General features: G+C 40.5%; 2 protein-coding genes across 3 annotated transcripts in view; one reads left to right on the top strand and one right to left on the bottom strand.

Moving 5' to 3' along the window:
* Nucleotides 1-12,119, top strand: part of LOC148360714 (uncharacterized) — a 51,789-nt gene extending 39,670 nt beyond the window's left edge. For both annotated transcript variants that reach the window (XM_088341609.1, XM_088341610.1), the window contains exons 37-51: nt 605-721; nt 810-926; nt 2,260-2,355; nt 2,444-2,569; nt 2,672-2,710; nt 2,792-2,902; nt 2,979-3,101; nt 5,423-5,584; nt 5,660-5,797; nt 5,911-6,051; nt 8,057-8,206; nt 8,284-8,433; nt 8,541-8,612; nt 10,607-10,651; nt 11,257-12,119. In XM_088341609.1, the coding sequence (XP_088197735.1) occupies nt 605-721; nt 810-926; nt 2,260-2,355; nt 2,444-2,569; nt 2,672-2,710; nt 2,792-2,902; nt 2,979-3,101; nt 5,423-5,584; nt 5,660-5,797; nt 5,911-6,051; nt 8,057-8,206; nt 8,284-8,433; nt 8,541-8,612; nt 10,607-10,651; nt 11,257-11,297 (1,628 nt within the window). In that variant the 3' untranslated portion in view covers nt 11,298-12,119. The remainder of the gene's footprint in view (nt 1-604; nt 722-809; nt 927-2,259; nt 2,356-2,443; nt 2,570-2,671; nt 2,711-2,791; nt 2,903-2,978; nt 3,102-5,422; nt 5,585-5,659; nt 5,798-5,910; nt 6,052-8,056; nt 8,207-8,283; nt 8,434-8,540; nt 8,613-10,606; nt 10,652-11,256) is intronic.
* A 1,721-nt stretch (nt 12,120-13,840) lies between these two features.
* The window catches only part of LOC148360715 (STE20-like serine/threonine-protein kinase), a 40,359-nt gene continuing 30,096 nt past the window's right edge, over nt 13,841-24,103 (bottom strand). The window contains exons 16-18 of the mRNA XM_088341611.1: nt 22,700-22,825; nt 22,504-22,617; nt 13,841-19,061 (exon numbers count right to left, since the gene is read on the bottom strand). Coding sequence (XP_088197737.1) covers nt 18,915-19,061; nt 22,504-22,617; nt 22,700-22,825 — 387 coding nt within the window. The 3' untranslated portion in view covers nt 13,841-18,914. The remainder of the gene's footprint in view (nt 19,062-22,503; nt 22,618-22,699; nt 22,826-24,103) is intronic.

Here is a 24,103-nt window from a genome sequence, read left to right on the forward strand (position 1 = left end):
GAAGTAACTAACAAATGGTCAATGAACCACTGAACTATCCAAACCAGAAAACAAAACCTTAAAAACCAGGATGAAACTGGAAAAATATGATAGTGACGCTGATGGTTGGAAAATGAATGTGAAAAAAGGAAAATGACCTGATAACTGTCCCTTTAAAGGGTGCAGGATTATGAAGCACATGTGTGTGGTGATTGTACACCTGTGGCCAGTTCAAACCCAGGTTGGGGCCCTCGGGTGGTAGGAAGGGGTAGAACCACATTACACATTAAATATCTATAGGTTGTATTTCTGATTAGTTTCATGTTCTCTTCATTGAAAAACACAGTGCTTTTCCTGCAAAAATAGGGACACTTCTAAGTGACCCCAAACTTTTGAACAATAGTGTATGTCAAATGAAGACAATTAATGCTCTAATTGTTCCTTGCCATTCACAAGCAAATATTATCACAATAACACACTTGTAGTGAGTGATGTGTTGGATATTCAATTCTCTCTTCGGCCTGCCGATGTCCAAGAATGGAAAACCTTTAATTAAGTTACATAATATGAACCAACCAACAATCTAGGTGTTAGTTTCAACAAAATATCTATGTTTTTGAATAAGGTGCAACAACAAGACGCGGACTACCCGGACCTCCTGGACCTCCTGGTGCACCTGGAAGAGATTGGAGTGCATCAGGCTCCAGTCAAATGGGACAGTATATTGCAGAGTACATACAAAGTGAGCTGTTGTTTTAATTTGTTCCGAAGTTTCTCTAAAAGTAACTTGTTGTGATTGGCTAAGCCATTTCCACTTTTTTCACGCACAGGTGGGAACTTTAAGCAGTATCTGGTGGGGCCCCCAGGACCTCCAGGGCCTCCAGGTGTCTCAGCATCCGCCAATATTGTGGATGATGTGGCAAACAAAGTCATCGTCTACTTACAAAGTGAGAATTGTGTCGTTGTTTCTTTAAAGCTGAAGTCGACTCGAAAGATATCCTGACTTTATTCTGTTGTTATAAAGTCTAGTACTTTTTAGAATATGGGTTAAGAAGCAATATCCAAGTTAAGTAACACTACAAACATATAATAGGAAGATAATTCAAATGATTAAAAGGAAATCTTAAATGTATTCAAAATTGTATAATCTGTGTCCATGAGCAATGTTTTCTTCGTGCATCAAAGTAACCTTTTAATAATAATAATAATAATAATAATAATAATAATTTCCTTGTATTGTCATTCTGTGTAACAATGTACACAGAACGAAATGTCGATTGCATCTGACCCGATGCAGCCGCAGCCAAGAGAGGGCGCCGCCGACCACTTTTTAAGTCTTAGGAATGACTCGGCCGGGGCGCGAACCCGAACCTCCCAGTCTCAAAGCGGGCGCCTTACCATCTAGGCTACTGAGCTGGTCAAAACTACAACGTTAAAGGAAACAAACTTGTTAAAACTCATCTAGTTCAGGTTTTTTACCGGTTGGAGTCAAAATCAAGGTTACTTTGAAAAGGAAAGATTTGTTTTTTTCAAGCAATGTCGTTCTAATGATTGCTATCATATTTACAGATCCTGTCTGTCATATATGCCGGGGCAGGTGTTCATTTTTTTTTCACAAAACTTTATTGAAACAGGAAATTGCAAATCCTCGTTTGCTGATTAAAACAATTTATTTCACTAGATACTTTAATTATACGATCACAGATTTCCCACAATGAGTTTACTATCAAATTGTAATGTTTTATTTAAATTTCAAAGTATCCTTTGATTCATTTCTAACGGTCACACAATATTGATGCTACACCATGTCTCAAAATGGCCACCCCTAGTGACTGGATTTTGCTTCTTATCTCATGCTCTATCTACACCAGGGATGTCAAACTCAATTTGGTTCTGGGGCTGGACCCAGACCTTCTGTTCTAAGGCAGGCCAGATCAGTAAAAGATCAGCCTACATCAGTAACCTACATATCATTATAATGAGTGATAAGGGATCTTTTCTAGACACAACACATAACTGGTTAATTTCAACTGTTAAGTAAATACATTTTTATACTTAAACCAACTCACCACGCTATACAAACTCAACACTGCCCTCATTTAGTTTGCATTCAAAGTATTTTAAAAAATCATAACTTTTACTAGAAATGACCAAGAGATTTGCTTTTTTTAAATTAAATCATCCAATGGTCCATGTTTGACATACTTGATCTATTCTACACTATTCCACTATTTTTTCCAGCAGTAAAGACTTTGAACAACATTTCTTCAAATAATCTAGGTCAAGGCAGAGGAGTTGGTGGATCTTCTAGCTCTCTTGGTGTGGGCATTCAAGGCGGCTCCCTTTCGGTTGATGACCTCATCGCCCTCTTGCAACGTACGTCTAACAAATTGTTGACCAGTCAAAAATCTGTCCAAAACTTTTCAAATATCTGACAGGACAAAGTGAAATTTTGCATTTGCAGGAGAGGAGGTGAGAAGATATGTGTCCGGTCCTGCTGGCCCACCAGGTCCCCCTGGAGCACCAGGTCCTGGAAGCTATAGATATAGCATGCAGGAGGTGGCTGAACGTGTTCTCGGCCTAATGAAAGGTAGTTAAAAAATTCTTCTATTCAAACTATTTTAAAAAATACACTCTAAAATGCTCTACAACTACTTCATGTTGTTTAACTGTGAGTGATTCCTGTCATTAGAAAGAGGTATACTTGGCGCATCTGGAACTGGCTTCACAAGTATAATAAACATTTATTCAGCACAATATTTTAATTATGTGGTCTTCTTCTAATATAGACTTATTTGTATTACCTGATTAGGTGAGTATCATACATCTGTTGGAACCCAAGGGCCACCTGGTGTTCCAGGTCCCCCTGGACCACCTGGAAGTCTAAACTATTTGAGCACGGATGTTCGTGATTATTTGCAAAGTGAGTATAGAGAAAAAGAAAATCAGTCTTTAATAACATTTCTATCTAATACCTGATCGTGCCTATGGTTCCTAAGGTATTGCTGGTAGAGGTCCTCCTGGTCCACCTGGTCCACCCGGACCCGTGGGTCCACCAGGTTCGACTACTGAGGTTACCTATATTGGTGGTGCAAACGGCGAGAGACGTGAATATTCCAGCAGTGAGTACAAAACATTTCTGGAACTGAAAATGTTTGCAGTACAGTGGAACCTCGGTTCTCGACCATAATCCGTTCCAGAACCCTGTTCGATCACCGAAATCATTTTTCCCATTACAAATAATGTAAATGGTTTTAATCCGTTCCAACACCCTGAATGTTTACCTTGAATGTTTAACGTAAACATAAAGCTAACCCAGGCTATTCGTACGTTCGCGTTATCGTAATCTTCTGTACGAAAGATTACGCTAACATGAACGTGTAAAAATAAAAAAATCAGGTCGTTTACAAGTCATTTAGCACCCGGGTCTCCACAACAAGTGGTGAGCGGTTCATTGGAAAGGGGGCTCCATTCCAACACCCTGAATGTTTACTTTGAATGTTTAACGTAAACATGAAGCTAACCCAGGCTAATTGTATGTTCGCGTTATTGTAATCTTCTGTACGAAAGATTACGCTAACATGAACGTGTAAAAATAAAAAAGAGGATAAAGAAAATAATTATGCATAGGATTTCTTACCTTTGTGGTGGTCAGCAGAAGGCGCAGGTGGACGGTGGGGAGAGGATCAGACACTCGCACACCTCCTTCATATTTTGCTATTATTTCTTTCTTAAATGAAATAGTTGTACGCACTACTTTTCTTTTTTCACCTGTAGGAACTTTGCTGCTTGCAGTGACTTTCTTCGGAGGCATAATTAGGGGCTAAAAGACTTCTAAACCTATATTAAAAGCGAAAGCAAAAGGAAGCACGTCCGCACGCGATAACAGTCGGTCACGAAAAGAGCGATCTACACCGTACGCCGCTCAGCATCGCACCCTAGCGTACGCACTCACGCATTACCGGCGTTCGAACTCCGATTTTTTGACCGAACAGCGAAGCAAGAATTTCTCAAAATTTTTGGTCGGACTCCAAATTGTTTGAACTGAGAGGCGTTCGAAAAACGAGATTCCGCTGTATTGTGTTTTCATATCTCAAATTTACCTTCATAAAATAAAAATACTGTGTTACCTCGTTTCTCGTGGTTAGGTTACAAAATGAGCGTCACGGCAGCTAGGTTGTTAGTGCCAAGTAGAAACCTTTATTTTTTCCCGATTACTTTACAAATCAATACTCTGCAATGCATTGGAATCAAAGAACAAAGCATTCATTGAACAGATGAAATTCTCGTATAATGTAAAGATTTATTTTTTTATGACTGATCAGACATGCAAGGAGAAAAGAAGAACAGGGAGAGAATCCAAACCTCAGATAAGAGATTCCAACCTGTTCTAAAGCACGAAACCCTTTGTTTGTAATAAAATCTCCAAGGTTACAAAACCAGACCAGCCCTTAAGGGTGTTGGAATCAAAGCACACCAATATGATTGGCCAAAAGTGACACTGATATAAAGAGTTCATAATAGTCAAAACATGTATGTGCAATAATAGACCAAATAACAAACTGGCATCTTATGCAATCTCTTTAGCAAGTGTCGAATAATTAGAACAAAATAAACTTATCAAAGAGCAATAACTACTATTTTTGGGACTGTTTGGCCAATAAGAATGCAGATGTCAAGACCAGAACGAAGACAGGACCCACTTGCGTTGCGTTTCTCACCAGCTTTTATTGGAATAAAGAGAAAGGGTTGTGCCCATGATCCGGTGGTTACTGGACGCGGGAAGCAGGTCGCCCTGAACACGGAAGTGGATCTTCATGGCGAGCAATGGCGGTGTCAGGAACGGAAAAACGGGTCAGTAGCCAGGACAGGAGAGCAAAAACGTGGTCGGGGTCGGAAGAGAGTCGTAAGCCAGGAAAGGAGAGTAGACGTGGTTGGGGACAAAAAGAGGTCGAAAGCCGGCACGGGAGAGTAGACGTGGTCAGGATCAAAAATGGGTCAAAGCCGGGGGACAGACGCGAGCAAAAAACAGGTGGGAGTCAGGGTCGAAAAAGGCTTGCCTAGTGTTAACTGAGGTTCGCAGACGGACTGACAAAAGGGGACAGATAGGAGTGGGTTTGAATAGGGACAGGGGGCCAATCAGAGTCCGAGGCAGTTGGTGCCAAAGGAGCAGGCACAGATGATTCACCTCGGTAATCATGACAGCAGAACACTACATAATGCAAATCTGAGGAGTGGCAAACCATGAAAAGTAAATCGCGTTATAACGAGGGATTACTGTATGCATAGAAAAGTGCCTCACAATGTCTCAGTATGCTACCTGGAATGGCTGGGATTTTAGATATTTCCCATCTCTGTTCTTACCTATTCTTCCAGTTGAGAAATTATCATTCTTAAATCATGACCTGTAAATGAACCTATAATATTTGACTCCTGTCTCAAGGTGACAGAACAAGAGGAGGTATGTTTGGCATTCCTGGCCCACCGGGCCCTCCTGGACCCCAAGGGGAGAAGGGAGATCCAGGTGTATCTGGTGGTGGAAGTTGGAATGTGGACACGGGAGACTACTCCGGTTTGGCAATGAGATTAACTGATTATATCAAATGTAGGTAACGAAAAAGATAAAAAGGAAATTATTTGTATTGTATTTTGTGTTCTCATCAACACTGTCCCCATACAGCCCGTGGCCTGCTTCGGGATGTTGTGAGAGAGTCTGGTGGTGCTGTTCAGGGACCTCCAGGGCCTCCTGGTCCGCCTGGAAACAGCCAGTGGTTTACTTCTCAAGATAATGTTGTGGATGTAGTGGAGTACCTCAGATGTAAGTAAAGGTCCCCTCATGTTTAGATGCAAGGCTACTTAATTGTATGATTATCATTACACATGTATTTGGGTCATATTGGATTCTAAAGCATCTGGACATGTGATCCTCAGCCCGAGGTTTGTTGCATGATTCTGAAAGAGATCAATATGGTCGAACTGGGCGAGGACCACCTGGACCTCCTGGACCTCCAGGGTTCACCCGTTGGTATGGTTCTCAAGGAAATGCAACAGATCTGGTGGAATACATCAAATGTGAGTATAATTTGGGATTGTTGACACGCTGCTATAAAAACATGTCAGGAACATGGATTTATTCTTAGGCTTCCAAACACTGCCAATTTAATGAAGAGGAATTTAATATTCAAGTATAATCAAACTTTATCCGAAAAGAAGTAGATATAGGTATTTTCACTTCAATGGTGCTTTTTCTTCAGGCTCCTACTTGCAGGAATTCTCAATGATAGCTGATTAGTTTATGGTTTTGTAGGTACTCAAAATAAGGAGAGAAGACATCCATACATTTTGAACTTGCTAGGAGATCAGGAGAGGACTGGACAAACAACCCTCAGAATGCCGAATTACAAATCGGTTTTAAATGCCCCTCACCAGATTCGCCCTCAAGGGTGTACAGCAACATGATTGTCCAATGAACAATGAGTTATAATAACAAAATCAAATATACGAAATGGCATCCTATGCAATCTCCTTCTTGGGTGTCCATTATTCCATGTGCACAAATTTGAGCTTTTTTCCTTGCTCAACAAAATGTCTTTGCATACCAATCTGTTCCTAAAACAAATATATGTTTTGTTTTATTTTACTGTGAACTCAAAGAGAGAATTCAGGACCAAAAGTCAGAAACAGAACTCGGAGAGAGAGCCAGGAGGTAACTCAGAAATAGAAATAAAAAACTGAACTCAAACCAAACTTATAGACAGAGCAGAGACAAAACTCTGAGAGAGAACTTCGAGAATTTAGAAGCAGATCTCAAAGAGAGAACTCAGAGAGCGAGACCATAAACAGAACTTAAACAGAACTCAAAAACAGAACTCAGAGAGAGAGCTCTGAGGGAGAACTCCTAGAGAGAACTCAGAGAGAGAACTTAGAGCTAGAATTCACCCGGTTACTGTAACCATCAAAGGAGAATGTGTAGAAATTGTCCAGACCTACAAATACCTGGGTGTGCAGCTGGACAATAAACTGGACTGGACTGCCAACCCAGAAGCTCTATGTAGGAAAGGTCAAAGCCGACTTTACTTCCTCAGAAGGCTGGTGTCCTTCAACATCTGCAAAAAGCTCCTGAATATATTCTTATATTCTATGAGACTGTTGTGGCAAGCGCCCTCTTCTATGCGGCAGCGTGTTGGGGAGGCAGCGTCAAGAAGAAGGATGCCTCTCGTCTCAATAAACTGGTGAGGAAAGTGAGCTCTGTTGTGGGCACAGAGCTGGACAGCCGGACAACAGTAGCTGAGAGACGGGCACTGGAAAAGCTGCCGTCAATCATGGACAATTAATCACATCCACTACACAGCATTATCTCCAGACAGAAGAGCAGCTTCAGCGACAGACTGCTGTCACAGTCTTGTACCACGGACAGACTGAGAAGAGTTTTTCTTCCTCATGCCAGGAGGCTCTTTAACTCCACGCGTCAGAGTAAAGGCCCACATTAAACCACACCCCCCACATTGCATATTACCGTATTTTTATTGCAGTGTTTATTCTGTGTAGCACTATCGAGATACTCTATATAACACGCTACATTGGGAGTTAACACGTCACATTGGGTATTTGTTAATTTTTTTTTTTTTGCTTTATTATTGTTTTGTTCTACAGCGCAGGGATGCCGCTGGAAGTGTGAATTTCCCTGCGGGGGTGAATAAAGTATCTATCGATCTATCAATCTAGAAACAGAACTAAGAAACACAACTAAGAAACAAAACTCAGAGTGCAGGATTGTGAAACATCCACATACTCTAACTTAGAATTAGGTTAAAATATAACGGGGCATAGCGAAACCAATTTAAGGAAAGACAAACACAGAAAGTAGTTCCATTAAACGATACAGACAATTTTAAGAACAGAAGAAAACAGACACCGAAATCTAAGTAAAATAGGATCTAAATGAGACTTAAAACATATGAATAGGCAAATGAGTAATAGCGATCACCTAAAACAAATTAAAAACAAAAAAGCATTATTTAAAAAAATGTCAGCAATTTACTTGGATTTCACTATGTGCCGTTTATCTCATCTGCAGCTAACGGTGTGTTACGTGACATCATTAGAGAATACAGCAATCAGTTTTACCAAGGACCTCAAGGCCCACCCGGTCCTCCAGGTGCTCCCGGTTACGGTCAAGGCTACGGCTCCAGTACAAATTACACACATCTTGTGGAATACCTCCAATGTAAGCGATCACAGTCACCAACAGAAAATCACATTAAAGCATCATTTTCTTACATGATAATAAACGTTTTTTTGTAGCACGAGGTCTGCTAGGGGACGCAAGACGGACCAGCTATCAATACAGTATTCCAGGTCCACCAGGACAACCTGGACCCCCGGGAGCTCCTGGGTATAGTCGGGTGTTTGGCTCCCGAGATAACGTCACTGATTTAGTGGAATTCATCAGAGGTAAATGACTCATTTTCAAAGCAACACGGCACACTCTTACTGTAAACTAAAATCACATATTGAATGCAAGACTTTAGACAACTGACATGTGAACATTTCTCCAACAGTAAATGGCGCCATTGTTGGAGCGCCAGGAAGACAAGGACAAAAAGGGGAAACAGGATACCCAGGCCCGAAAGGTAACCGTTAAATTCCAAAATCATGATACAGTACTTTGATATCAACTCACTTCGTGCCAGACAACTGGCTCAAATTGTATGCCAGAATTTTTGCATCAATTGAGATTGATTTTCATCTGTAGCATCTCCAATACCCAGAGTCAGCAGGTTTCTACGTAAATGGCTAGGACTACCTCGAAGCTTAAGCCTTGTATGGCCAGAATAACAAACTGAAGCTCCCAGTCAGCTGCCTGAATGAGGAGTTTAAGGTGGGCCATGCTAGGAAGGTAATGCAATACAGGGAGTTACAGGATCCAAAGGTCTCCCAGGCTTGGATCGAAATGAGGACAGGATGGAAGTGGAAGGCAGCTAAGTGGATGTGGCTTAGTCGCTACAGCACAGGGAACAAGTGTTTGGGGACTGGCTGCCGCCTCTTGTGGGCAGGTCCCTGGTATGTGTTTGGGGACTGGCTGCCGCCTCCTGTGGGCCGGTCTCCGGCTTGTGTTTGGGGACTGGTTGCCGCCTCTTGTGGGCAAGTCCCTGGTATGTGTTTGGGGACTGGCTGCCGCCTCCTGTGGGCCGGGCCCCGGCTTGTGTTTGGGGACTGGCTTCTGCCTTTTGTGGGCAGGTCCCTGGTATGTGTTTGGGGACTGGCTGCCGCCTCCTGTGGGTCGGTCCCGGGTACAGCGACTTCTGGAAGAGCTGGCCTGTGTAGCAGCGCAACACCTCGCCACAACAAGGCGCAGGTGAAAGTCCAGATCACTGGTTTAGCAAGAGGTGAGGGCAGTAGGAGAGGAGGAGCAGGCCAGCAGGAAGGTTGGAATGCGGTAGCAGAGAGCCTGGATCAGATGGCTGCAAAGTCTTCTGGGCAAAGTGTGATTCCTGGTCTAGGCTGTCGACGACAAACTACTGACCCCACCCAGTCAGTTCAGCTGGAGGTTTGTGGGGTCACCAGTCTGCAACCTCTGCTTAAGGAAGGGGACCTGGGAGCATATCCTCGAGTGCTGTGTGAAGGCCCTTGGTAAATAGTTCTACTGCTGGTGCCATCACCAATACTTGAAGGCCATAGTGATTACCTTCAACTGTGGGATTGGCCACTGTAAGCATCCCCGCCCAGTAAAGAACTCCACCGCTTTCATTTGGGCGGGGGATAAGCCACCATGAACTGCCAGAGCTAGCTCATCTGGCTTGCTAGTGACAGCACAAGACTGGGAGAGGAAAGTCGACATGAGAAAGCAACTGAAATTCCCAGATTTCATTGCCACCATAAGACTGCGGACTTGCTTGCTGCTTATCTCTGAAGCCTCCAAGCAGATCGTTTTTTTGGAACTCACTGTACCCTAGGAAGACAGTTGCGAGGAGGGCAATGAGAGGAAGAGAGTTCAATATGCTGAGGTAGTGGATGAATGCCAGAGCAACGGGTGAAAAGCATCATGTGAGCCTATCGAGGTGGGATACACAGGGTATGCTGGCCAGTCCCCTCTGCAGGGCTTACAACATCTTGGGCATCACTCGGGTCAGTAAACGAAGGACCATTAAGAAGGTCACAGAGGCAGCAGAGGTTGCCTTAAGGTGGCCATAGCTAGGGAGAGGAGAAAAATGGGTGTGGTTTCAAGCCTGAAAACAACCCTGCTGGGTTGCTGGGTTGAGAGTGTATGATGAAATTCTTGGTGATCCTAGGTAACATCGCTTACTATGTTTCCAAGTGGCATCAGTTGATGTCTGTAGCAAGTTTTTTGCCATAGGTAAACAAAAACAACACCTACTTGGATACGAAGGACCATTTCTGCTGGGTGTAGAAATAAATGTATGAATAAATAATAGAAACAATCATGGGGTCCTTTATGCTAGGTTTTTGGAGAGCCTTCTTCATCCCTGAAAATATACCACAAACTGTTTCCTAATTCCATGATAAAACATGTGTTAAAAGCTGTGAGAGACCTGAACAAACTCAAACTTCTTGGCTATCGAGAAACCAGGCCTAAATGTCAATCACTGTGTTTGTTTGTGTGCAGGTGACCCTGGTGCTCCAGGACCACAAGGGCCCAAGGGAGATAGAGGTATGAATTCTTGCTGAACAGCTTCATTAATGGCACTCTATGGGAAAAAAAACACCCCAATTTTTTCCAATTCTCTAAATTAACAATTTTCTTTTTTTAGCCAATGACAATGTGATGCATTCAAAGAAATGTTGAATGACTTTTGAAATGATAATGTTTTTACTACACCTCTATTTAAGCAATTCGGCCCATATTTTAATATAAAATGTTTGATTTTAAAATATTTTTGTTTTCAATTGCTGCAATTGCCTGTAATTCTTCGCTTCTATTAGAAGTGGGCACATAGATTTGGGCCTCTCCTCTGCCTGACAGGCAGGATGCACCAGCAGGCTTGGTAGGGAGAGTTGCTAAAAGTGTGCTTGTCAGTCCGAAACCAGGCATAAACGTAGAGACTTACTAAAGCCTCTGGGTGAGAGAGAGGGCTGTACAACTTGGGGAAAACGTGACACTCTTCAATGCCACATTTACCATGCCATCTAAACACAGTGCAGGCAGGGGATGTTTATGAGACTCATGCGGGAGCAATTGAATTCTGGCGCCCCACCAGAGTTTTTGATAGTATGGGAAACACTGAGACTTAAGCCAAACTGTTTTTTCCCCCGTAGGTGACTACTATGGAAGATCCAGGAGGCATATTGCTGCGTGAGCGCCTTTTTTCAGCATGCGGACGTCACATCCCTAGTCTTCTGTTGTACACGGCTCTTTTTGTAACAGGAATTTATGCCATTTTGTTTCAATTCCATATCTGCTTTGCTGACTGGGATTTTTGTTACTTTACAAGTTTGCATCTAGACTTAAAACTACTGCCAGTTTCATATCCAGCGTGTATATATTTTGTACTTATATGTAGTTGAATGTGAGTAGCTTATAATAAATTTGTGAGGTTTTATCGGCAGAATGCTTTTTAACACAGTCGGAAAACTAGGTCCTTTTCTACTACTTAGCCCAGACAAGTATGGCCTGCGGGCAGGGTTGGGTAGGGTTACTTTAACTTTCAATTACTTTTGGATTACTGCAATACCAAATATGCTAATAAAAGACAAAAGAAACTAAATATGAATAAAATGACGCATTTTATGTTAGTTTTGCCGGCAATCAAAGAGATCAAAGCCAGGAGAGAAAGCTTACCACGTGTTGTGAGTCATAATTGTATTCATATTTCGTTTATTTTGTCTTTTATTAGCATATTTGGTATTGGAGTAATCCAAAAGTAATTAAAAGTAATCCAGTTAAAGTAACCCTACCCAACCTTGCCTGCGGGCCAGATCCGACCGGCAATCAATTTCTGAGTAAAGTAATCCATTGCTGTATCGCAGTTTTGCTACTTTGCAAATTTTTATCGTATGTTGTATTCTACATTCTGATTGGCTGAACACTTGCCACACCCCTTTTCTCTGCTTTCCTGCCTGCACGTCAATGACGTTGAGGGCCAAGTTGTACTCATAAATAAAACAGCTTGATGAGCCTATGCTATGTATATGCAAATCTTTTTCAACTTCCATCCATCCATTTTGCGCACCACTTATCCACAGTAGGGTCGCAGGCAATGTTTCCTCTAATTTTCCACGGGTCTGAGCGTTCACACAAAGTCGGTGAGCAACGCTTGAAACAACAGTGAGCAACGGCAATCCCAAGTGTGGCAACTGAGTCATTATCAAACATGTCCCAAAACTTGACATCAAGTTACATTTTGCTGAGTTTCCGGCAATGCAAAAAAGATTTTCACTTTTGAATGAATTGACTCATGTATTATTGCAAAGGTTGTAAGGCCTACAAACGTCATTTGTTTTTACAACAATTCTTTCACAAGATTTCCATTTTTTTTCCCCTGGTATCTTTTGTCGCATAATACTAACATTTTGGGGGGCTAATTTAGTCGGTTGCACGATACACAACTGTATTTAATCACTTTTTTAGTGGAAGTACAATGTTGGCAACAAAATTGACTTGGTATAATTGGAAATTGTTTGAATGCAACACAAACTTTTTCTTCTTTTTCCCTGTTTTTTTTAATTTTTTTAATCCATTTTTAAAAAACCTCATTGTGTTTATTTTTTCCTGGCTGTTACTTTTTTCTTTTCTTTTATTCTGGCTTTTTTTTTTTAATTTTTCCTTCATTTTTCTCTTCCTTTTTTTTTTTTCTCAGCTTTACACTACTTTTTCCTTTTGGGTATTTTTTTCTTTTTTGTTCTATTCCCCCTTCCTTTAAGTCATTTTGTGCATAATTCTACATAATATTTGGTCATATAGGGATGAAAGAAGCAAAAACAACCTGAAGAGCCGTTTAGGACCCGAAGGAGCTGGTTCCGTTTTGGTGAGCCGAGCCGAAGAAGCCGGTTCTCAAAAAACTCACACACGCAGCTTAGAGGGAACATTGCGCTGGATAGATTTTCTTGTGCGCTGAGAATGTGCAGGCAGTGCGTGATTGCGCACGCGCACAGCTAAGAGGGAACACTGGTCGCAGGGGAACTGGAGCCCACCTCAGCCATCTTAGGGCAGTGGACACCCTGAACTGGTTACCAGGCCTTCAACTTCAAGTTTCTCTAAAAGCTATCGTGCCATCCAAACGCTCTGGACCCACAAAAGCACTGGTGGACATCACAAAACAGTCAGGAAGATGCTTTCCATCGCCAACAAAACTGGACTTGCTCCCTAACGTCTCCCTGGCACTTTTACAAAAAAGTTTAATGATGGAAAATTATATGGTATCTGTAGGACAAAACAGGACACATTCTTAATCTTTTCTAATATTTATAGATGTTTCCTTTTTAAGCCCCAGACATATTAAAAGAGCGTCCAGAAGTTGTCGTTGAAGTATTACACTTCTTTTCTGATCCTTTTAGCAACAAACAATTAACATGTTAACCACAAGGGGGCACTTCAAGACCACTCAATGTTTCTCAAAGGCGGACCAGTTAATGTATGCAGTATAATCTAATTGTAACTATGCATTGCAATACTATCCACCATATTTTCCTGTATATAAAGCCCCCTGGATTATAAGCCGCATCATCACATTTCTGCCCAATTTGGGGTTTTAAGGTGGGCTTTATAGTCCTGAAAATACAGTGACTGAGTTCTCTCGTTTTCTAGAACTACTTTTACACCCCCTGTATTAATCAGTTAATTTGACGTGGGGCTACTTTTACGAAATCATTTTTGAAAGCACAAACTATAATCAACACAAAGTTGAGCAGTTGACACAGAAAACTTTATTTACAGAAAAATAAAAATCTACTTGACACAGGCCACCTGAAATGATACATTTAAGAAAGAAAATCACTATTTTGATATGGACAATCACAAATCATCTTACCTACACGAGACTTGATTTCACAATTACAGTAAAAAGTCGTTTTGAAATACTTAGCTGCAGCAAATTCTAAGGAGGTGGAAGGTTATATTTGTAAGCAAATAAGATGGTATCTTGTAAAAAAGGAGCACAGCACTTCCCGATTTTATTGTGCCTCACTATTAAGTACCTTTAGTCAAACTTTATACAAAGATCACAATAACGGAGTTGATTACACGAAGCCTTAACCCATCAGTCCCACATATTTGCAATTACTTCATTAGATCATTGTAGTACATTGTACAAAAGCTCAAAAAACAGACATTTTTAATGCTTTAATACACACCTGTTTACTAGCGATCACATGACATGAGATCTAGTTTGATCAAAAATGACAATCAAATGACCTTTGTAAAGTAGGCTTAAACGTATTTGCTCAAGGTGTGTATTTCCAATCAGTTTGAAGTTCCTTTTGGCGTCTCCTAGTCTTCCTGTCTTTGTTTAAAGGTGTTGGTATTTTTCCAAGGGGGTGTTTTTTTGTCTTAACATAGCAGTACTTTTCCATGTCTTTTGATTTCAATAAAAAACAGAGGTAGACGGTGGTGAACCAGTGTGAGTGTGACCGGCGAGCTGAGAGCGAGTAAATTGCCCGCTCCGTCCCCACCCCCCCAGCTGAAGCTTTTAAAAACTAAACAAGTCTCTTGCCTTGTGAATTTTCTAACGTTAGCCAATTTTTATAGCTCTCCCACACGTCAGTGGTCTTTTATAGACCGCACACCTTAGGTAAATGAAACTTTCAGTCTTTGTTCCTGAATATTGGTCATTATAACCCATAAGTGAATAATGGGAAAATGCTGACTGCCTTAACATTTAATAAATGCTGGTTTATTGTTTTAACACAGTGATGCCATCGTGATGTGGACAATGCATATCACATCCTTAACTAAGTTTAGCATTTTATACCTCAGATTTTTTAATTTGGTCCAGCTGAAACGCAATACCAGCTCCCGAAAATACCGTTTTGCCCAAAAACTTGGCAACTTGCCCTTTATTGCATGATTTTAACACCTTGGAGATAACAAACCAACAACTGATGTATGCTTTTGTTATAGTGAAAATTAACCCTAGAGTCTAGGGTTGAGATGAAGCACTAGAGATGAGGCTTAGCCTGTGCCCGCCTCTCCTACGCCCCAGAGCAGGGGTGGGCAACTATTTGGAGTCATGAGCCACATTGGTTTGAATAATTTGGAGCCCTACCCATTTTGTATTCATGAATGAATATATTGTACATGTAGACAGCTACATGTTATATTTCTTTTTAAAAAAATGTTTTGAAACACTCACAATTAAAGCAAAATAATATGTTAGGTAAGCACTTAATTTAATATCTAATTTTGTAGTATTGATGTGTTGTGGATTAACTGTAAGTCAGCGGCCTTCGAGCTGACAGTGGCCTGTTGTGTGCAGACATCTGGCAGGGTGTTATGAGATAATGTTGATACAAGAAATCACAAGTTGTTGACAAAGCGGGCTGATTCCGAGAAAAAACACTTTCGATTTCGAGAAAAACATCGCGTCATCTTGATGAACACAGTATATGCCAGCGTCTCTCGGACGAATTTCGAACGTGGCTTGAATGTTGCTGAATAAAGGACGTTCCCTTTCCGCCATATTTCTGTCTCTGCGTATATTTTGGGGCGACGCCCAACGACGTCCTCTCCGAAATAAGTGGCGTCCAATGTGGGGCATTTTTGTAGCATTTACGCAATAGTATTTTTGCAGTATTTCAGTAATAGTATTACCATCATAGAATTTTTTAGTATATCTTTCATATTACTGTAGTTGTATTGTTGTAGTATTTCTGTAATAGTATTTTTATATTATGGTATTACTGTAGCAGTATTATTTGAATTATTTCTGCAGTATTCAAAGTATTTCCAAAGTAGATTTTTCGTCATGTATCTGAAGTATTTTTTTCTAAAGTATTATTGTAGTAGTAATTTGTAGTATTTCTGAAGTATTTCCACAGTAGTATTTCTGTAGTAATTATAAAGCATTACCAAAGTAGTAATTTTGTAGTATTTCTATAGTAGTATTTTTTTAGTATTCTTGTAATATTACTGTAGTTTTTTTCCATAGTATCTCTCTTGTAATAGTTCTGTAGTAGTTTTTCGGTGTTATAGTATGACTTTAAGGCGCCCGCTTTGAGACTGGGAGGTCGGTGGTTCGCGCCCCGGCCGAGTCATTCCAAAGACTTAAAAAGTGGTCGGCGGCGCCCTCTGTTGGCTGCGGCTGCATCGGCTCGCTACAACGGGTCAGGTGCAATCGACATTTCGTTCTGTGTACATTGTTACACAGAATGACAATACAAGGAAATTATTATTATTATTATTATTATAATAAATTATTATTATTATGTTTGTCATATATCAATAATTATGTTTTTCTTTTCTGAATAAAAACAAATAATAGATGATAGGTTGGTCGTTTTGGTTGTAATATTTCTCAGAATTCACTGTGTGAATATAACTTGTTTTTATATTCCAAAATATAAAAACAATCTTTCACACACACACACACACATGAAGTAACGTTTTAATAATCAGTCTAATTGCATGTCTTGTACGTTTATCAATCTTATATTCTTTTATTGTGAAGTGCTCATGTGTGCTGTTTCGCCCTGACGTATAATAAATCACGCCCACGTTGTGGGCGGGGTCTCTTTAGCCACGAAATAGTCTTAATAATGATTGACTTTAACATAGGTCCAATATTTACGATTATATATATTTTCATTATGTTTCGACCATTTTCGTTTGGCGGGCTGCATGTGGCCCACAGTCTGTCCACCCCTGACCTAGAGTCATTTCTACACCTCCTCTAAACCTTGTTCCATAGGTCAAAAAAACTCATTTTGAATACTTTGGTCTGATTTTAAGATGTTTTTTTTCAGTAAAACAAATTAAATATACTCAATATGATCTATTTGATCTTCCAGTGTACCAGGATAATGTTACTAGGTATCAGGATTTGTTTACCTTTTTTAACAAGATTTTTTTGCAATGTGTTTACACCCCGAAATCATTACCGTTTGGCTTCTTTATATCTATTTTTTTGTAAGTTTGACATATTTTAAGAAGAGGAAAAACATCGAAAGACATGCAGGAAGGCCAGGACTCCCACCTGTGCCCTTAAATCTTCTTTCTCATTAGTAATTATGCTCATTTTAAACAGTATTTCTCTGATTTTAAGATGATTTTCAGTAAAATTAATCAAATATACTTAAATGTATCTATGCTGTCTGCCAGTGTAGCTGGATAATTTTCCTTGAAATGTTTCGTTTACCCTTTTTAGCAATATTATTTTTCTTTTGATCTCAATTGGAGTTTTCGCATTATAAATACGCTTCAAAATCCTACGCGTTTGTTATAAACTCACGCTTATTTTTATAGTATTTCAAGATATTGAGTATTTTCGGTAATCTTAGTTCTTAAAATGAGCAAATCCTTTTATCAAGTGCTATGTGAGACAATTAAGAAAGTACATATTTTCATATTTTACCGGAAAAACAAATCAAAACATCTTAAAATTTAAAAAAAAAATAAACCTAATTTTGATATTATAATATACATAATGTTATGTTCTATCACTGATTCACTAGAGATGATTTTCTTAATTTAACTATGGATTTTACAGGATTACCGTATTGTTCAACAAGGCGCACCTAAAAAACAAAAAAAAAAAATCAGAAATTTGAATGTGTGCCTTATAATCCGGTGCACTCAATAGACCAGATATGTCATAAATAACATCGGGAATTCATAACTACAATTAAATGCGTTAATCATTTATGAACGAATCAACCAGATTTCCTGATATTTATATTCTATAAAATACAGATTTTAATTGCAATTCTGGTGCGCCTTATATATGAAAAAAATATCCCGTATAGGAACATTTAGAGGGTGCGCCTTATAGTCACGTCCGCCTTATAGTCCAGAAAATACATTATATTGGAGCAGATATAACATTTCAATGCTAAACTAGATAAGAATAGAACACAACATACCATAATAACTACAACCTCCAATGCTACAGGGACTATGCTGTTTGAGAATTTTTACTTTTTCAGATGATAACCAAATAAGTGACTGCTCCTTAGTGCCTTGAGCTGGAAGTGTGGAAAATGCCGTATAAATACCTGCAGCTAACAAATGTATTGAATCAGGTGTGTCAAAAATAAAGAGGAAAAAATAGAAAGAGAGGAAAAGAAAGGGAGAAATAAAGGAAAGAAAGTGAGAAGGAATAAAGAGAGAAAACTAGAGAATAAGAAAAAGGGAGAGAGACAGACAATACAAGAGAGAAAGAAATAGAAAGAGAGACAAAACGAGAGCGCTTGAGAGGAAGAAAAAGAGTAAAAGAAAGAAGAAAAGATGAGAAACAGAAAGAGAGAAAATTCTAGACAATGACAGAAATAAAAAGAAACAAAAAAATAGGGAGAAAGACTAAACTAGAGAGAAGAAAAAGAAAGAGAGAAAATTCTAGACAATGACAGAAAAAAGAGAAACAAAAAAATAGGGAGAAAGACTAAACTAGAGAGAAGAAAAAGAGCCAAAGATATTGATAGAAAAAGAGAGAGGGAAATAAAGGAAGTGAGAAAAGGGGAGGGAAAGAAGGAAAGAGAAAGAGATAGAAATAGAGAGAGCGAAAGAGAGAGTAAACAAAAAAAACAACTGCAGTTGTTCTGTGAGTGGCTTGGCCTGACTTTGGCGACATCTAGTAAACTTATTCAAAAAATGCAGCTCGGTTTTCTCTTGCGCTTCTCTCATCGTCGTCTCATGGGTGGACCGGATTGCATGTTTGACACCCCTATGAAATAAACACTCCTCAACCTTCCTCCGCTAGTAGCTCTCTTAGGTGAGGCAGCCACAGGCTCAGGCTCATCAGACTGGTTGTCAGCCCGCGGTCAGCCTAGAAACCAGTCGACTGGACGCTCGGTATCGGATAGAACTTGGAAATGCGACTCTGCGCGGAAGGGTTAAGGCACTCGGACTCGCCGCTCATTTTGAAAAACATTTCCTGTTCCTGCAACTTCCGGGAAAACTCTTCTTCCAGGGCCTGTGGAGCAAAAAGAAATGAAATGTGGGCAGGAGGAACCAAAGTCAGGCATGAAAATGGGTCCATGGCTAAAGAGGTGAGAAGGGTGCGCAGGACATGTAATAATAATAATAATAATAATAATTTCCTTTGTATTGTCATTCTTTTGTAAGAACGAAATGTCGATACACCTGACCCGTTGTAGCGAGCCGATGCAGCCGCAGCCAACAGAGGGCGCCGCCATTTTACCAATGTTATAAGTCTTAGGTATGACTCGGCCGAGGCGGTACTCTGTGCAACCCAGTGTCAGAAACTCATGACAAAAAGTGTCCAGACACCAGGGCAGACAACTCTGAAACTTATCGCAAAAAAAAACAAACAAAAACATTGTTGCAAAGTATTAAGGATTGATAATCAGAATACAGTAATCCCTCGGTTATTGCAGTTAATGGGGACCAAAACCACCTGCGAAAAGTGAAAATCTGCGAAGTAGCGACGCCCCTTCAAAAATGCTTAATTTGTATTTTTTTTTTATTATTTTATCTTATTACTATTATTTTTTAGACCTGCGAAGATCTGAACCCGCGAACGTGGAACCACGAAGTGGCGACGCCCCTTCAAAAATGCTTAAAAAACCAAAAAAAAAACATTTTTTTTTCCCAAAATTATTTTATTTTATTATTATTACTTTTTAGACCCGCGAAGCTCTGAACCCGCGAACGTGGAACCACGAAGTAGCGAGGTCCCACTGAATATAACAGAACAACACTTTAACATTAAGTTTATTATAAATCTACTGAACATTCATAGCATGTATATGACATCGCTGTTTTCCATCTGCCATCAGTATGTACCTGTATTTACTTATCTTCATTCATGCAATGTTTGTTACAAGCCACGTGAACTCCTCTTTCCGCAATGCTTTTAATGTACGTTTACGTTTTGTAGCGTCATCAATTTTGTTAGCTTCTTTTGAACATTTTGTCTTGGGCTGAGGTTTTGGCTTCGTTCCTAACCACTTCTCCATTTTTTTTTCCATCTGCCATCAGTATCTACCTGTATTGACTCATCATCATTCATGCAATGTTTGCAATGCGTCGTCTGCTACAAGCCACGTGAACTCCTCTTTCCACGATGCTTTTAATGTAGTTTTACGTTTTGTAGCGTCATCAATTGTGTTAGCTTCTTTTGAATCTTTCTTCTGGGGCTGAGGTTTTGGCTTGATTCCTAAACACTTGTCCATTTTTCTTGTGTTCTCTGTGCTTCTACTTTGGTAAATGATATGCAGATGCACGACCTTATAACGCTCGGGAAAGTCCGGAAGCACGAAGTTATTCGATGCAGGTTTCTCATTGGCGCAGAGTATGCAAATTGCTAAATAAACCGAAATGTCCAAACCGAATAAAGATTTCGAAATCGGAATAAAGCAAACGTTTGATTTGAAAAAAAAAATCTTTCGTTTTGAAAACGTTGTCGGCCACCCGGGCAGAGACGTTTTCTAAGTTACGCCCGACGTAAAAGATGCATGCCCTGGGCGTCCGGGCAGACGTTATTTCAGACACTGGTAAATGGTGACAAAAAGGGAGAGAATAAGGGATGTGATGAAGAGGCAGTCGCCGGAGTTTAATGTGATAACTCATTGTACTATTATTGTAACTTGAGCCAGTCCCCAAGCACTACGGTGTAAATATTTCTGCCCATTTATGCTGACAGTCTTTTATTTTTCTCTTTAAGCACTTTTTACGTTTTTATCTTGGACTGCCATGTCTTGTTTCGTTGCAAACAATGTTTCACTACGTTGTTAGCAGATACGTCGTCTGCTACAAGCCACAGGAACACCTCTTTCCACGATGCTTTTAATGTAAGTTTACGTTTTGTAGCGTCATGAATTTTGTTAGCTTCTTTTGAATCTTTCTTCTGGGGCTGAGGTTTTGGCCTGATACCACATGAACTTATCCATTTTTGTTGTGTTCTCTGTGCGTCTGCTTTGGAAAACGATATGCAAATGCGCGACCTTATAACGCTCGGGAAAGTCCGGAAGCACGAAGTTATTTGATGCAGGCTTCTGATTGGCTGCCGATTATGCAAATTGACAAACGAAATTCAGAAATTCCAAAATTTTCAAACCGAACAAAGATTACGAAATTGGAATAAAGCAAACGTTTGATTTGAAAAAAAATAATCTTTTTTTTTTGTTTTTTTCTTGAAAAAGTTTTGTAAGTTGTACGCCCGACCTAAATGGTGCACACCCCAGGCGTCCAGGCATACGTTATTTCAGAGACTGGTACTACCCTTACCCAACCATTGACCCTTTGTGTGTGACCTCACGTTGCCTACTGTGGCAGAATGACAGCCATTACAGAAGGCAAGAAACATTTAACACAGATAAGAAAAAAGGCGAGGAAAAGACTAGGCCAAGAAACAAGGAAACATCTCCCAAACACGAAAGACGACACAGATGTAGCGTTAGCTTCCCTGGAACCATTGTGGCTCCACAGTGGGAGACGGGCAAAGACATGCGTGCTTGCCACTCTAAAAATGTTGGCAGCGGACAGCATGATTCCAATGAATTAATCAGCCCAATCACTCGGATAAGTTTTTTAGCGTGCCGGAAAAAAGGGCGATGGTTTTGCATGAACGGAGGTAACGTGTTGCTACGAATATCGAGCAAGTGTTGTTTTGTCTCAACCAATACTGTATTATGTAATCACTTGAAATAAATATCCACACGAAAAACAGTAGAAGTTCCAGATGTATCACTGGGGTTACTCTTAGAATAGTTGTTAACATGGTTTGTAGCAACGTAGCTGTAGATAATAAATAGCAAATGAGCCGAGCTAAATTTAAAATGTGTCAGGACCAGAACGGAGACAGGACCCACTTGCGTTACGTTTCTCTCAGGTTTATTGGGAAGAAAGGAAAAGATTACACACACACGAACCAGTGATCGCTGGTCGCGGCAAGCAGGTCGCTCTGAACGCGGAAGTGGCACTTCTGTGGCGAGCGATGGCGGTGTCGGTAACGGAAAAAACGGGTCAGCAGCCGGGACAGGAGAGCGAAAAACGTGGTCGGGATCAGAAACGAGTCGAAAGCCAGGAGAGGAGAGATCAAAAAACGTGTCGAAGCCGAGAAACAGACGGGCGCAAAAACAGGAGTGAGTCAGGGTTGAAAAGCTTGCCTAGAGTAAACTGAGGTTCGCAGACGGACTGACAAAAGATGAGATAGACGTGGGTTTAAAATCGTGAAAGGGAGCCAATCAGCGTCCGAGGCAGTTGGCGCCAAAAGAGCGGGCACAGCTTACTCACATCAGTAATCATGACAGAATGCTTTCATGCAACCAACTTAAAGCTAAATTAAGCTAAGTTAAAAACATATCCAGGCTTAATCCCTTATCTTGGTTTTGTGCAACACCCTTCACTAACGTTTAGTCCCTTCCTTGGCGGAGTCAAATCCTAATCATTACCTTCTTTCTGGGTCGAAGCTTCTCTCTCCATTCCTTCAGCTCTACGCTATGCTCCTCATCCAGCTCCTTGAGCTTCTGCGTCTCATGTTCGATCAGCAGATGACACTTCTCGTTCTTTGACGACACACAGCGCACAAAGACCGTCAATGAATTGCATAGGTACTTGAAGTGGATTCAACCCTTTTCCGATCCGTACTTGCATCTGCTGCAACTCTCGGACGTTGGCGTCGCACTGCAGCTGCAAGTCTCGCATCTGGTTTTCGTGTTTTTGGTGCTGGTGGAGTCGCTCGTTCTTCTGTCTCTTTTCTTCTTGGATTGCAAACTGTCAAACACATACAGCGTAATTTATGTTGTTGTTAATAACCGCAAATTCCGGACTATAAGCCGCTACTTTTTTCGCAAACGTTCAACCCTGCGGCTTATTCAGTGATGCGGCCAATTTATGTAATTTTTCTAACAGCCTCCAGCGGCGCTCGAGTACAAAAAGTAAGATTTAGACCGGTGGAATATATGCGCCGAGGAAGACTGCAACTTCTTGGCTTGTGCACAAATGAAATTAGCGTAAACATACCCTCATCATGCAAAATGCAAAAAGAAAGGCACATGACGCAGCTTTCAACCTAAAAGCAATCGAGCAGTCCGATAAAGAAGGAAACAGAGCTACTGCACATAAACTTTATCAGACCCGTTTACTGTGTTGCGAGCGTGTTGCTAGCGTGTTTTGGAATAAGGGAGCATGGGGCGACGTATATATGACAACGTTTCTTTCCTACACTGAGAAAGACGACTTTGATGGCTTCAGTTCTAAGGAGGAAGATGAGGACGGTTTACCATGATTTTTACAAGTACGGTATGTTTTTTTAACAGACCCGTTTTACTGTGTTGCGAGCGTGTTGCTAGCGTGTTGCTACCATTAACTGCCCTGTCACAGGCATCGTTTGGGATGAAAGTTATATTATTATTATCAAAGCTTTGAAAACTCCCTTGGTGTACTGTCTTTCTTTGTAAATATGTGTAACCATGTATAATATGTATTTGCAACTGTATATATTTGTAATCTATTTATTTGTATTTATTTTAGAAACTTATTCTGATATGTTTTGCACGGGCGAATGAGAAAGAAGGGGCGGAGCAAACGCGGGCTGACGGGAAGTGGAGTAAAGGTGAGACGTGTTTGTGAACGCGGCGGACAATAGTGGATATATATATTTTCCCACCCTTACCTTTGCAAATATACACTTTTTTCTTTGGATTACTTTCAACGGGACCCGGACTCTGCAGGTCTGCATCAAACCTTAAGTACCGGTATCATTTTACGTTCATTTTGCCGGCTGTGATTTTTGGACTGTCGACTTTAATGAAGGAAATTCAGTTTCAATCGCGGGACTTAAAGTCGGGTTTGGGTTAATTTTGTGTTTGTGTTACATTTTTCAATGTGGGCGTATGCGGCTTATAAACAGGTGCAGCTTGTGTAAGTACAAAAACGGTTTTCCTCTTGAAATGTGGTGGGTGCGGCTTATAATCAGGTGCGCTCTATAGTTCGGAATTTACGGTATATCAATGTTGTGAAAACATGTAAAAGAGACTTTAAAAGGTTTTT

This window comes from Urocampus carinirostris, chromosome 8 (genome assembly GCF_059441175.1).
Source record: "Urocampus carinirostris isolate Australia breed hairy pipefish chromosome 8, RoL_Ucar_1.0, whole genome shotgun sequence".
NCBI classification, from domain to species: domain Eukaryota; kingdom Metazoa; phylum Chordata; class Actinopteri; order Syngnathiformes; family Syngnathidae; genus Urocampus; species Urocampus carinirostris.